Here is a 13,389-nt window from a genome sequence, read left to right as displayed (position 1 = left end):
TGAAAGCAGGGCCTGGGGATGGGAGTGAAGAGCAAAGGTCTCACTTGGGGAAGAGCAAAGGAGCAGGTGAGCAAGTGTTGGAGCGGAGGAAAAAAGCAGGACTTAATTTAAACTTACGATGGCCAGGTTGGGTATCATTTCCTGTTCCAGGCAAATGGCCCGACTCTCCCTGGGTATATGTGTTCATGGAGGTTGGAGTTGAACTCCTCCGATCTAAGTCTTTTCCAACCACAAATCTGCCCCAAGGTTTAGTCCCAAGGCACAGCCTGGAGTCTGCCTTTCCTATCCTTTCCCTGCCACCCAGTGCCACATAGACTCCACTAGACATTAGCAGGCAGATCGTTGATTTATTTTAAACCGGGGGAGTGGGGATGAGAAGGCAGGGAGGGAGGAGAGACGTGCAGGAGTCCTCTCAAAGGGCTTTGAATCCATGGCTGGATACATCTCAGGACCTCACTGGGTTGTGTCAACTCTAGAGAAGGGATGGCAGAGGCTCAGCTTGGGAGAGTACTACTCAGGTCACAACATTTTCCCAGCAGGCATTGCACAGTAGGAACTGTGTCTAAATCCCTAAGTCTTACCTAGTGCCTGTTCAAGACTTAAGGACCCCCATTCTTTACTGCTGGTGATCCCATTCCCCAAATTCTATTTCCACATCCATCTTTGGCAAGTTACTTAACCTCTCAAAGTGCTTCGTTCTTTTGGAATCTCTAATGAACATTATAAAAGCAGCCTCCTGAAGGTGGTTCAAAAGATTAAATGAATATACAAACTGCTTGGAGCCCAATGAGTAAACGCCACTAAGGATCCTTACCACCACCTCTTTCTTCTATCTCTTGTTCCAATCTCCGCACCTGGTACTTACCTGCCTACTAGGGACTCTGGAGCTGGGGACCGCTGGGTGAAGAAGCTCTAGGAGGTTGGCCTGGTGCTGGAGGTGCTGAAAGAAGCAGCTGGCTAGAATAGGGGTTTCCTGTGCACTGCGCCAGGGTAGGCGCGCCCCCTGGTGGGAGCTACTGTAGTGTACTAGCCTTGAGGGTTAGATCCAAGAAAGTTCAGCATTGTAGGGTGCTTGGGGGTAGGGGAAGGGTGGAGTATGGGGGATAAACTATCTGGACTAATGGAAATAGGTGTGGGGTTCTGGCGGGACAAAAGTTGGTACCTGAGTGCGCGCAGATGAGACCGAGCCCAGCGGCCAGCGCAGCACCCAGCACGAATGCCGCCAACACCAACGCCACCACTGGGCCGGGCTCTAGGGCTGCAGCGACTGGAGCCGGCGGTTCAGGGCCCACTGCCCTGCCTGGAAGGCTCTTGGACGGCCCTAAGGAGATGTGTGCAAGACTGAGACCAGGCCCTGGACCTAGTTGCATTTTCCACCCGGGTTCCAGGGCCTCTTTCGAGCTTACTAGGGGGCGGACGAGGTACTGTGACCACGATGGGCTGCGTCAGCGTGTGCAGGTGGGGGCTGTCGGTACCAAAGCTCTCACCGCTGCCTGCGCATGCCTCATCCTGAGGCAGACACTGGGTTGGGAAGGAAGAAACCAGACTTAAGGGGCTTGGTGATTCTGGGTCTGGTCCCCCAGAGCTCCTAAAATGGACTTACTTAAACTTCCATCTTTCCACTGGACTCCAGGGGCCAACCCCTAACAGAGAAGTGGTTTCAGCCCTAGAACACCCCATATGCCAGCCTCTACGTCTCACATGAGGCACGCAGAGCAGATGCAGAGATTTGGTCGTGTCACGGTTTTCTGCATCCAGTCTCCCATCCCTAAAAGAACTTCAGATTCCCACCCAAGGATCCCAGAACCCAAGGCTGTGCATCTATCTCCTGTCTCCTGAGGATTTCTTGTGCAGGTAGATCCACGAAAGGTAGCTCTATAGCCAGTACCTTTCCTAAAGGGAACCCAGATCTTAAAGCACTCTGCCTCCCCAGGACCATAAACCTAGAAGAGTTCTTCCCTCAGCTGTCGGAGAGGCTTGTGACTAGCTACAGAGAATCTTTCACGAGTGCTCAGGTTACTGTTTCTGCAAGCGCACACCTGCGATGGCGCTGGTGGGGTCACAGGCGTCGGTGTCTGACGGACAGCTCGGTGGCGATGGCTGCGACGGCGGCAGCGGCTTATCTGGCAGTGCAAGAACTGCACGGAGGCGTTGAATACCGGGCGCAGGCGGAAGCTGAAGCGTGTGGGGCGAGCAGCATCCGGGTGTGGAGGTGATGAGAAGCTGACAGAGCCGTCGGCGGGGCAGCCCCCACGCAGAAGCACCAGAGCAGGCCCCGGGGCCGGGCGTGAGGAAGGCGTTACTGAGCAGCGATGCAGGACCAGGCCCCATCTCGGTGAAGGACGGGCCAGGGCCGCCTGAGGGACCAAGGCGCCATCAAGGTCGACCGTCTCCATTTACCCCCACCCACCCTCGGTGTTTCAGGCGCCCGCACCTGCACAAACACATGGCTGTCGGCTGGAACCTCCAGTGGCCCAGTGCGGCGAGGGAATGAATCCTCTGTGTCTGATAAATCCAGACTGAAAAGGGGTCTGCGCAGCCAGGGGCCAGGGAACGGGGGTGCTGAAACGGAGCACAGAGCAAGGAGGATGCTTCTAGGGAAGAACCTCCACCTCTAGCCCTTGCCTCTCTTGGAAAAGGGACACGCCTTAAAGTGGGCTTTTTCTTTTTTCCTTTTAAACCAGAGCTCAGCTGCGTGCCAAATTCTCTCCAGATTACTACCATATACCCGCTAGTGACATCACTGTCTAGTGGTCAAAACACACACAGAGCTGTGCCCCTTCCTTTTGCGACCTCTTTTGCCACCAGCAGACTAGCACGGGGATACACGGGGCCTGTGATGGTGGAGTTCAGTTAGGCAAGATCAAATCAGTTCTCTGCCTGGTCCAGGTTGCTCTATGTCTTAGTCTAAGAGATCCATTATGACCCACTGGCCATTAAGGAGAGGCAGGTGCTGACAAATGCTGTGCTCAGTAGGGAGCCCTCCCTAGAAAACGAATGGGAATTTCTGTTCAGTAGAGACCCAAAGCCCCACACAAATGAGGGACAGAACCAACAGGTGATGGTGGATGATCTCTGTGCTCACCCAGGCTTGCACTTACGTGCACACACTCACATGCTCTAAACAGGCAAATGACTGCCATTAAGTGGCAACTAGTGTGTGTGTGTGTGGGGGGGTTCTTAAGAATGATCTGTAAACCTGGCCCCAATCCCACAGCCCTTTGCTGTCATCTGGTTGAGAACTTGGAGGAAACTGGCAGAGGGGCTAGCTTGGGAGAAAAACAAGGGCATGTGAAACTGCGCCCTCCCCGCCGCCCCCCCCACACTCAGGTGCAAAACTAAGTTGAGAAGGATCAGGGAAGTGGGACATGTTGCCCCCACCCCTGTGCCAGCTTCTACATACCAAGTGGTGCATTGAGCACAGTGGCCGTCCCAGGGAGCAGGGCCAGCAGCAGGAATGCAGTGCCCACCATGGTGACCTGTCCAGGCTGGAGTGCTCCAGACCAGCAGCAGGCACCTGGTTGGGCTGTACCGTGGGTAGGTGTGGGTAGGCAGCCCTGGCCTTGGTGAGTCTGCCACTCTGGGAAGCAGGGAGCGGGGGCGGAGGATGCAGGGGCTGACATCACAGCCCATGCTCAAGGCCTGCATGGATAAGGGCTTTCTTGATGTGCTGAAATTAGGGCAAGGGGACCCCTGACAAGGTGGCTTGACACCCTAACTCACTCCAAACACCTCCCGCCTTGCTCATGAATTCAGTGTTAACCACTCACAGAAAGCCCTCCTCCCAGCCACTTCCCACATCTCTATAAATTCTACCAGGCTTAGGACACCACATTCAGAAGAAAAGGGAAGGGTTTTATTCTCAAGCATCTAAGAATTTACAAACAAGGGTATTTTGTTTTAAAAAGGGAGAGGGCAACACTGGTGGCCTGAGGATGAGTCCATAGGCCAGAGGGTAGGACCAGGCCACTCCAGGCCCCTACCTGCCCCACACCCACTCTGCCTGGGCCAGAGGGATGGCTGGTGACAGAGGGAAGGATTTGAGAGAGGTGGGGAAGTGGGGGACTCCCCCAGACTCCCATTTAACACTGGAGGAGGGTAGACACAGACAGAGAGACAGACAGACACACAGACAGACAGAGACACACAGAAAATAAAGTTAAATAAAAATAAAACCATGTGGCCCAGTCTTGGGCCTGTGCTGGCATGGGGACCAGCCAAGTGACCTAACTACCCATGAGGGCTGCCCATGCTGGTGGCTAGCCTCAGAATGGTATAGGTGGGGGCCAGGCTCGCTACTCCCCCCCACTTCACTCCACCTCCCCAGCATAGGGTAAGGATGGAGGGGCCCTGCCCCAGGCAGAGAAGATGACTTCTATTGCAATTTAAACATGCAGCATTGTGTGAATATGATGAAGATGAGTCAATAGGATAGTTAAGAGCCACAGTGTCACCTAAGCCTACATCAGCTACATCCAGCAAAGTTTCTCAGCTTTGGTGCTGGGTTTTGTTTGTGGTTTTAAAATATGTTTTGTTCTGTTCTATTGTTCTCTTGTCCACTTGATTTGCATGCATCACCAACAAAAAGCAAACATACCCACCCTATCCTGGCCACTGCAGGACAATGGGACAGACACTGGCCCAGTCCAGGCCACAAGGTGGGTTGGAACTGGCCAGCTCTAGGTAAGCTAAGGGACGCTCAGGGGCACAATGGGAGTAAGTCACTTCACATACCAATACCCTGGCCTCCAGTGCACTGAGGCCTGTCCGTCTTGTCCCTGACACACGTGCTCGGACCTCCACAGCTACTCCCATAACTCTCAATCCCTGACTTCTTTGGAACCCCTCCTGCCCCTCAGCCTCACTCCTGTCACTGATTCCCTCCAGTCCCCCCTCCTACCTGCTGTTCTCTCCTGCACCCCTCAAGACACCTTTCCGGAAGGCCATCTGTGCGGCAGAGGCCCCTTGGTCTCCCTCTGTACCACCTGAGCTCTTACTCAGCCCCAGTCCCATGTGAGGATCCCCCAATTGAACCTGGTCTCTCTGGACCAGAACTGACAAACAGCAGCAAGCAGTCCAACCCCTGCAATGCCTGAGCAGGGCAACGGAGAGGAGGGGCCCACCACAAGCAGCTAAACATTACTTTGGTAAAAGTTTCTGAAGGTACCGACACACCCCATGAGGACAAGCCCCCCCCCATACAATAAAATACAATAAACTCCAAAAAGGACCCCCTGAGATCAAAGAGAGAGAGAGAGAGACAGACAGACACAGAGACAGCAACCCATTTGGCTGCAGTCGCAATGCCCACAAAGCTATCCTGGGGCAAGGACTTGAGGAGGCCTGGTGGACCTGGGGCTTCCACAGAGGGTAGGAGTGGCTGGGCCCAGGCTTAGGCTAGGAGAGAGGCAGAGGCTGGAAGGGAGACAGGAAACCAGAAAGGGTCAGCAGTAGGAAGGGAAGGGAGAGAGGGAAAGATGTTGAGCAAGCAAGTGTGAGAGAGGGTGGAAGAGACAGACACTGGGAGTGTGGGGGGGAGGGACAGGGGCTTTCTCTCTGCCCCTAGGGGCCACCCCAGCCCAGAGGTTATGATTGAATAAATAGCGAGTCTGCTCATGGCCTGCTGTCTTCTGTTCACAGTGTCTGTCGGGGTGGGGTGGGTTCGCATAGCTGGCTGACCCCAGAGTGGGAAGAATTAGGGACCAGCATGCCCATCCGTCCACCGCTGGTGGGTAGGGAGTCAAAGGTGGATGGGTACCCCCTACTTTCTGTCCTCAGCCCTTGGCAGCCGTCCAGGTCCCAGGTCCCCTGATGGGCCAGCTGGATTGGCCAGGTGGGAAAGGGGGGGGGGCCTGTGGCCATGCCCCTGGGCCCCTGTGGGGCTGGCCGCTGCCATGAGGCTACCTGAAGAAGGGCAGGTGGTGTTGGCTCAGGACTCCACTAGTCCTTGGAGACTCGGTCTTTGCCATGACGTCCTTGAACCAGGACGCCACATCCACCTCGAGTGTCTCATAGTGCTTGATGAAGCTGTGTTCCTGTAGGCCCAAGAGTTAGCTTAGGATGAGGGGTCAGTCCTCCTGGCCCTGCAACTGAGGCCAGGAGGACTTCACATGTGGTGGGGACTGGGAGCTGGGTACTCACAAGTAGCTTATTATACTTTGGTCTCTTCCTGTGATCTTTAGTAAGGCTGGATGAAGAGTGGGGAGAGAAGAGAAATCAAAGTCAGGGAGGGAAGAGAAATGAGAATCAGGGAGGTGGAGCCTGGCTGTGCCTGGATGCCCACCTGTGCTCAGGCCCTCCCCAGTGAAAAAGGGGTCTTCCAGATCAGCCAGAAGCAGCTGCTCACAGCCAGGCTCCACCAGGCTGGGGATCCACAAAGTCTCCTGGCCCAGGGTAGCATGGTGAAGACCCAGCTGGTGAGTTGGAACCAGAATATGAGGTTCATACCAGAGAAAGTTAAGACTCAAGTGTGGCCTCTTTGCATAATCTCCACGGCAAAGCCCTAGGGTTACCACACCAGACACCCACAGGGCCAGCTGTCCCCTTAGGTCAGGTCCAAACCCAGAAAGCGATTCCTAAGGCTTTAGCATTAGGTCCGATTACAGCCTCTAACTATGACCTACCTGCAACTGCCCACGTCATCCCTTCCCTTTCCCCTCCCTAGCAGCATGAGGACACCAACATTCCAGAGCATCCAGAGTAGAGGGACAGGAGAAGGGACAGGCAGAGTGGGGGTGCTCACCAGTCTTTGACGAATGACTGGAAGTCCCCTGAGAAGCCCATGTGGCCAGGCAGGAGGGGGGGCTCTTCCTGTAGGACTTTGGTGAGGACTTCAAAGTCTGTCTTGCAATTCTTGTAGGGAAACTGTCCTGTTGCCAGCTCCACCTGAGAGGTGACAGCATTGCTGGAGCAGCAGGTAAGAGGTCCCTGCCCTCCCACCAAGCCCCCAAACAGGAGCCCCAACACACCAATGATATGCCCAGGCTCCACACATCTGCTCGGATGTCATAGTCAGGCTTGGTGGGGTCTGGAGGGTCAATTCGCTCAGGCTGCAAGGAGGGAGAGAAGGGTATACCCTGAAGGTAGGGCCAGCCCACACAGTCCCCTTGTCAGATCCGGCAGACCCCACTCACAGCCATGTAGGCGGCACAGCCAGCACTCCGCGTTTTGGCTTTAGAGTCAACAAGACGGCCACTGATGCCAAAGTCACAGAGCTTGATCTGGCCCCGTTCATCTAGCAGGATGTTGGAGGGTTTGACATCACGATGGATGACACCATGCTTCTCCTTCAGATAGTACAGCGCTTTCACAATCTGTAGGACAGACAGGTTCAGGGACCTGTCAAGGGGGACAGAACCTAGAGGCACCCACCTAGCCACACAAGCCCAGACTTAGCCACTCACTGCCACAGTCATCTTGCCCAAGATCCGCTCTGGAATGGGGCCCTGCATTCGTTTCTTCAGCTTCTCTGCACATGTGCCCATGAGCTCCATGGCAATGAAGACATCTGTCTGTAGAGGGAGGGTGGCACACAGGGCTTGGGGCAGCCATGCTTTCCTCCCCACCCTAGCCACACTCTGGTACCTGGGGACATGTAGGACCCTATGGGATAGAAGGATGCCCTGAGACTTCTGGGCATGTAGGACCCTATTGGGGCAAAAGGCTTGGCCCCTCAAGCACGGTGCTCACATTGGTGATGAAGGTGCCGAAGCACTGAACAATGTAGGGGCAGTCGTGGCTCTTGAGTACCACATCCAGGTCCATCAGGATGCGCTTATTCTCTTCCTTGTTCCCCGAGCGCCGCATTTGCTGCAAGGAGGGACAGCCAGGAGGGGAGCTTCAAGTGCTGGGCAGGCTGCAAGGGCACAGGATACATCCTGGAACTGGGGTGTGGAAGGCTCACCTTGACAGCAATGATGTGGCCTGTCTTCCGGAAGCGCATCTTCCACACCTGACCACAGGTACCGCTGCCCATCTCGCCCAGGTTCTCCAAGTCATTGATTTCTGCCTGATAACGCTGGATGGAGAGCAAGGCAGCTGGAGGGTCCTCAGAGCCTCTGCTTCTGTCACCCACCACCTCTAGCCTCCTGGGTCCTGTCACAGCCCCCAGGGTGCCTATGGGGAAGTAGTACCTGGCCCCCGATGGTCAGGTACCCTGTCTGCTTCATGATCTCCTGCAGCTTCTGGTCAATCTCGATGCTGAAGGACAAAACACAAAGAGCTGGTCAGAAGGGTCCCACAGATATCACCCACCTCCCTGGGAACAGCACAAGGAGGACTCTGTGCCGGTCCTGACACAAAGAGCTGGTCAGAAGGGTCCCACAGATATCACCCACCTCCCTGGGAACAGCACAAGGAGGACTCTGTGCCGGTCCTGCTCCACCAGCTTACCTCTCCATACTGCGGGGTGTGAACAAGGTTGACGGGAGCCCCAGCATGTGGCGGGGCCGGGTGGGGGGCGTAGGATGCTGTGGGGAGCTCTCTGAGGATGGTGAGCGGCTGCCCCCATCATTGGCCAGTGGGAGCTGCAGGGCTGGCGGGTTAAAAACCAGGGGTGTGAAAGGAGTTAGTATCTAGCTGGTCAAAAAGGGGTGGAGGCTCTCATCTTCTCCTCTCTCGTGTCCCTTTGGCCAGGCCTCCTTCCCCACCCCCTGGGGCATCTTCAGGGTACCATCTTTGTCCCTCTGATCTGAAAAGAGATGGGCTAGGCTGGTGGGAGGGCGGTGGTCTCAGAGGCTGAGGGTTTGTCCTCAAGTACATCCTGCAGAGAAATGGGGGGACCTTCTGCCAGGAACCCCTGCCCCAGTGCCAGGAAGCAGGCCTGGGGCAACAGTGCTCACATGGGAACCACATGAGGGCAGAATGCCCACCAGGACTGACTTGGAACCTGGTCTGGCCACCAACACTGCATTGTAGACGAACAAGAGCCAATAGCTATGGAACTCTGGTTTTAGGCTGTCTTGCCCAGATTCCACTCCCAGGTCAAGAAGGGCCGGCCACCTTCTGCCAGCTGGCTCATCTGTGCATCTCCTAGCCAGGCCTGCAGAACTGGGGTCAAGGGAGCAGGAACAGAACCCCAGGCTAAGCCTGAGCTCTTGGGAAGAATAATTGATAAGGATCTAGATGGCAAAGCTCTTCCAGGGGCTAGCTGGGCTGGGCAGGGGGAAGATGCTGGGCCAGGGAGGGGAGCTTGGTACTTCCCAATGGCCTGCATGCGGACGGCTTGGGCATGCTACAGGCAGGCGGCGGGCAGGCAGCAGGCACCCTAGGATGGGTAGGCAGTGTTAGGATGTGGGGGGACAGGAGAAACACAGAAAAAGAGCCAAGACTTGGGATCTAGCTGCCCAGAGGAGGTGCTGCATAGACAGCCAGAGAGTATATAAGGCATTAAGAATAGGTTCCTTGAAGAGCTAGTTATCTCTCCTGCCTAGTGGAGCCCCCTGTGGCTTCTGGAAGTATCTGTCCTCCATCAAACTCTCAACTTCAGGGGTCCCAGTGCCCTGGAAGGATCATAGCTAGCTCAGCTCAGGACATCAGCAAAAAAAGCATCCTTCAAATATGACTTGCCAGGTGGCCTGGAGCCTGTCACTTTTTGTTTGTTTGTTTTCTTTTCTTTCTTTCTTTTTTTTTTTTTTTTTTTTTGAGATAGGGTTTCTCTGTGTAACAGCTCTGGCTGTCCTAGAACTCACTTTGCAGACCAGGCTGGTCTCAAACTCACAGAGCTCTAGCTGTCTCTGCCTCTCCTGCCACTTTCTAACACACCTCTCCACACCCTTAACGTTACTACCTCCTTTTCCCACAACCAACCTAGTGGCTTTTGGTGACTTGGGCCCAGTGATTAATTGGCAGAGACAAATGGATTTTCACTGCTAATATCCAGGTCCTTTTTTCAGCCCTGAAGGTTGGGACACCAGCTGCACCCCGATTCTCTAGCACTGTCCACAGCTCACCTCCATGGGTACCTGTGAACCTTCTTTATCTGGCACCTCAGTTCTCCGGGTTGAGGACCCTCTCCACAACCTACCAGTCCCCTTACCCACACAGACCACCAAGCCCTCTTGGGTTGCCTCAGACCCATGGAAAAGGCTGCTGGTCATCTCTGAAGCATGGATTTGATGGGGCTAGAATGGAAAAGAGGAGAGAAATATACACAGGCCCAGAGAACAGAGGTTAGAGGAGTTATTGAGCCACATGGCAGGCCTGGAGAATACAGTAAGAATAAGACCACGAGGGAGGAAGAAGTGAGGATGAATGAATGAGAGACAGTACGACAGATCATGGGGACACGTGCTCATTATTCAGACTACCAACCTAACATGCATATACTCATGTGCACATACACATGTACACACATGTAAACCAAAAGCATGGAGACCACACACACACACACACACTGGGGACAGGGCTGGCCCTCTATCCTACACACACAACCATGTATACATACAAGCTGGGAACACACTATCACCACCAGTCAGCTCTCCTCATCTCTACCAACACAGGTGTTCTTTCTCTTATACACATGAGATACTGCATATCTAGGAATCAGCATAGCTGAACTGCCCAGCATGGGGTCCTTGTGTGTGTGTGTGTGTGTGTGTGTGTGTGTGTGTGTGTGTGTTAGGGGGTGGTCTTCCTCCCCCAATCTCCTGGGACACTTTTGTTCAAATCCTGTATCCTCCACAGGCTTTCCCTGAGCAACCCTGTGCTGAGTCCCTCATCCTACTAGACTGACTACAGGATCAGGAATTTGCTTGGTGTCTACTGATGGACCCCTTATTGTAGCATCAGCCCCACAGGACAGGACCTTGGTCTGTTTGCCTTACTGCTATGTTCCTCGCACTGAGAACAGACATAAGTGATGACACTCATTCACTCCACAGCTGACACAACTGATTAGGAACACAGGCCTCTACCCACCTTCTTATTCACACACAAACACACTTGTGTGCTCACCTAGCAGACTCCCACTTACTAGGGGGGCCCATTTCATCCTCTGGGGGTTCCAAACTGAGCCAAAGAAGAAATGTGAAGGCTAGAGGGCAAAGACAGAGTGCAGCCAGACTCACACTGCTGTAGTGAAAGGAGAGGAAGTGAGAACGAAGAGGCAGAGCACACCACACACACACACACACACACACACCCAGCATGAGGGGGGGATGGACAGCATTCTGCAGCAGGGGCAGCGGTTAGGTCAATGTGCAGATATGCAAGCAGCAATGATAAAAAGGCTGGTACCTGCTCGCTGGGACGGGGCAGGAGCAGGGCTTAGAGTGATCACAATAACTGGATGGGGAAAGGAAGAAAAAAAAACACCACGATAAATCACAACAGAAATAACTGATTTGTCCAACAGAAAAGAAATCAAATCATAATGAAGAGGAGGGGGAGGCGCAAGGCACCAAACTGCAGAGATGGCTAGAACTGACAGAGATGGGAGGGTGGGAGGAAGGCATGGAGTGGACAGACACAGACACCTGCAGACGGCTCCTTGGGGCCTGCCAGCCACCGGCCTTACCAGGTCTCACTCTGTTCTAGGGACAGATACCTCTCAGGGTGCCTAGAACCCCATACCCAACCCTGTCTCATCCACACCGGGGCTGGGAAAGATGGCTCTCCAAGATCTGGCCTGACTTCTGGTCCCAAGCAGAATCTAGGGAAAAGCATCCCCACCTCTGGGTAACTCCAGGCTCTGAAAGAAACTCCCCAGGAAGGGAAACTGGCAGACTCAGGCCAGAAGAGGGAAGGATGGAGGGAACCCCGAAGAGGAATTGAGGGGGACGATCAGGCTGTGAAAGTTACCAAGTGACCAGGAAGTGGGCAGAATTCTCAGCTATGGGAGGCTGCCTTTCCCCTCTTACGGGGGTGACCCACAGACATACTCCAAAGATTATATCACAGAGTATAAAAAAGGCATTCTGCAGGATCAAGAGGGATACAGAAAGGGTTGGCAAGGCAGTGATTACAGGGCTGGCAAGGAGGGGGAAAAATCAAATTCCTTCCATGGAGAAGACTTGGGGACAGGGGACAGGGGTATCTGGGATACAACAAGGATGCTAACTGTGGTCATGATGATGACAAGCCCGGTGTTCATATAGGAAGAGGGGGAACAGCTGTTGGTACAGGACCATATGTCAGGGTCAGAGAAGGAAGAGGCAGAAGGGAGGTATGTGTCTATTGGGTGGGACCAGATACATTCACAATGACCACAGGTTGTCTGCAGGACTAGCAGTCACTTGAGCCCAGGAGACAAAAGCTTCCAGGCTGAGAGATGGCTATGTGTTTCCAGAGGGCCAGACATACTCAGACAGCAAAACTGACTCTATCTCTGAGGTGCCCCTGTATGAAGGAGGAGGTGGGCAAGGTCCTTCCAGGCTTAGAAGAAGGAGCCATCAGATATGACCACAGAAGTCAAAGGGAAGCTCCTCCATTCAAAATAGAATTAGATGTAAATGAGGGCTAGGTGACCTAAATGGGCACATAGGTATGCATGTGTGTGGACTGTCTGCTAGGGGAGGGGACCTCTTGACAATCACAGAAACAGCAGGAATGGAGCCACTGGATCAAAAGAGATGTAACTGTTTGTAGGGTTGAAAGACTTGGCTGTGGTCTCAGTAGCTTCGGGTCTGAATGCCTGTTAGATGCAGGTGACAAGGCCCTGGCGGCGGACCACCGGGTGAGGGCACCCAGCCACTAAGCTCCCATGTCCCAGTGATGGGAGGGTCTCGGTGCGTGTGGGGAGGAAGGCGCCCTGGAGACTGCCCACCCGACTCCCAGGTCACCGTGACCCTCTCTCTGCAAGCTGACAGCGGTAAGGAGTGGAGGGGAGGAGAGCTAGCGCCCCGGAAGCGGGGGCGGGATCTGCCTGGTGGGAGGGGCTTGCCACAGCGCGCCCCGCCCCGCTCGCCCCCTCCCCCACGCCGCTGTACTTACTGGGCCTGGGCCGCTGGGGGCTGATATCCAGGTTGAGGTCGATCCTTCTCCGGGCCTCGCGGTTCTCCTGCTTCAGCTTGGCTTCCAGGCGGGATAGCTTTTGCTCCAGGGAGGACGCCGCCATCTTCCCCGCCGCCGCTCGCCACCAGGCCGCCCGTCAGCCCGGGGTAGACAAACACCGCACTGCGCCTGCGCTGCAATGACCCCGCGGAGCCTCCGTCCTGCCCAGCCCAGCCCAGCGCGTGCCCGCCCTGCCTCGCGTGGTTAGCGCCGCGCGTGCGCACTGTATCCCAGAAGGGAGCTGACGCCACCTAGAGTTCCAGGCTGGCAGTGTGCATTGTCATCACCCACAGCCACCTCCCGCAGTGCGCATGCGTGAGCCTCCCAGCTTTTCTGGAGACAGACGCAGTTCGAAAACTACAATTTTTTTATTTTTCTTTTTTATAAAGCGGAAGGCGG

At 54.7% G+C, this 13,389-nt stretch overlaps 2 protein-coding genes across 3 annotated transcripts; both read right to left on the bottom strand.

Annotated features, from left to right (window-relative positions):
* Nucleotides 1-872: 872 nt before the first annotated feature.
* Tgfbr3l (transforming growth factor beta receptor 3 like) lies at nt 873-4,123 on the bottom strand. Its single transcript, XM_051205118.1, has 6 exons — nt 3,404-4,123; nt 2,435-2,562; nt 2,040-2,357; nt 1,407-1,521; nt 1,163-1,321; nt 873-940 (listed from the first exon to the last, which is right to left on the bottom strand). The coding sequence occupies exons 1-6, from the start codon at nt 3,621-3,623 to the stop codon at nt 873-875; spliced, it is 1,008 nt and encodes a 335-aa protein (XP_051061075.1). The 5' UTR covers nt 3,624-4,123.
* A 717-nt stretch (nt 4,124-4,840) lies between these two features.
* On the bottom strand, nt 4,841-13,140 carry Map2k7 (mitogen-activated protein kinase kinase 7). 2 transcript variants are annotated; one of them, XM_051205300.1, is made up of 12 exons: nt 12,931-13,140; nt 11,236-11,283; nt 8,392-8,533; nt 8,133-8,199; nt 7,904-8,017; nt 7,690-7,809; nt 7,404-7,511; nt 7,134-7,313; nt 6,969-7,049; nt 6,743-6,885; nt 6,142-6,187; nt 4,841-6,035 (listed from the first exon to the last, which is right to left on the bottom strand). In XM_051205300.1, exons 1-12 carry the CDS (start codon nt 13,052-13,054, stop codon nt 5,901-5,903), a joined length of 1,308 nt encoding a protein of 435 aa, XP_051061257.1. In that variant the 5' UTR covers nt 13,055-13,140; the 3' UTR covers nt 4,841-5,900. The 2 variants fall into 2 exon arrangements, with proteins under 2 accessions (XP_051061257.1, XP_051061258.1); XM_051205301.1 differs by lacking the exon at nt 11,236-11,283 and having other exon boundaries at nt 4,843-6,035; nt 12,931-13,139.
* Nucleotides 13,141-13,389: the final 249 nt, after the last annotated feature.

This window comes from Phodopus roborovskii, unplaced genomic scaffold (genome assembly GCF_943737965.1).
Source record: "Phodopus roborovskii unplaced genomic scaffold, PHOROB, whole genome shotgun sequence".
Classification (NCBI taxonomy): Eukaryota; Metazoa; Chordata; class Mammalia; order Rodentia; family Cricetidae; genus Phodopus; species Phodopus roborovskii.
Note: the sequence above shows the minus strand (reverse complement) of the source record. Positions and strands in the feature narration are given on the sequence as shown.

What these genes read in the sequence shown, in the direction of transcription:
- Tgfbr3l (XM_051205118.1), bottom strand. Translation starts at nt 3,623, where the DNA reads ATGTCAGCCCCTGCATCCTCCGCCCCCGCTCCCTGCTTCCCAGAGTGG. An exon ending in TGTGCTCAATGCACCACTTG is followed by an intron (nt 2,563 to 3,403) that starts GTATGTAGAAGC and finishes GCTCCGTTTCAG; the next exon opens with CACCCCCGTTCCCTGGCCCC. An exon ending in CCCCACCAGCGCCATCGCAG is followed by an intron (nt 1,522 to 2,039) that starts GTGTGCGCTTGC and finishes TTCCCAACCCAG; the next exon opens with TGTCTGCCTCAGGATGAGGC.
- Map2k7 (XM_051205300.1), bottom strand. Translation starts at nt 13,054, where the DNA reads ATGGCGGCGTCCTCCCTGGAGCAAAAGCTATCCCGCCTGGAAGCCAAG. An exon ending in GCTGTGCCGCCTACATGGCT is followed by an intron (nt 7,050 to 7,133) that starts GTGAGTGGGGTC and finishes CCCTCCTTGCAG; the next exon opens with CCTGAGCGAATTGACCCTCC. An exon ending in GGAGCCTGGGCATATCATTG is followed by an intron (nt 6,886 to 6,968) that starts GTGTGTTGGGGC and finishes GTCACCTCTCAG; the next exon opens with GTGGAGCTGGCAACAGGACA.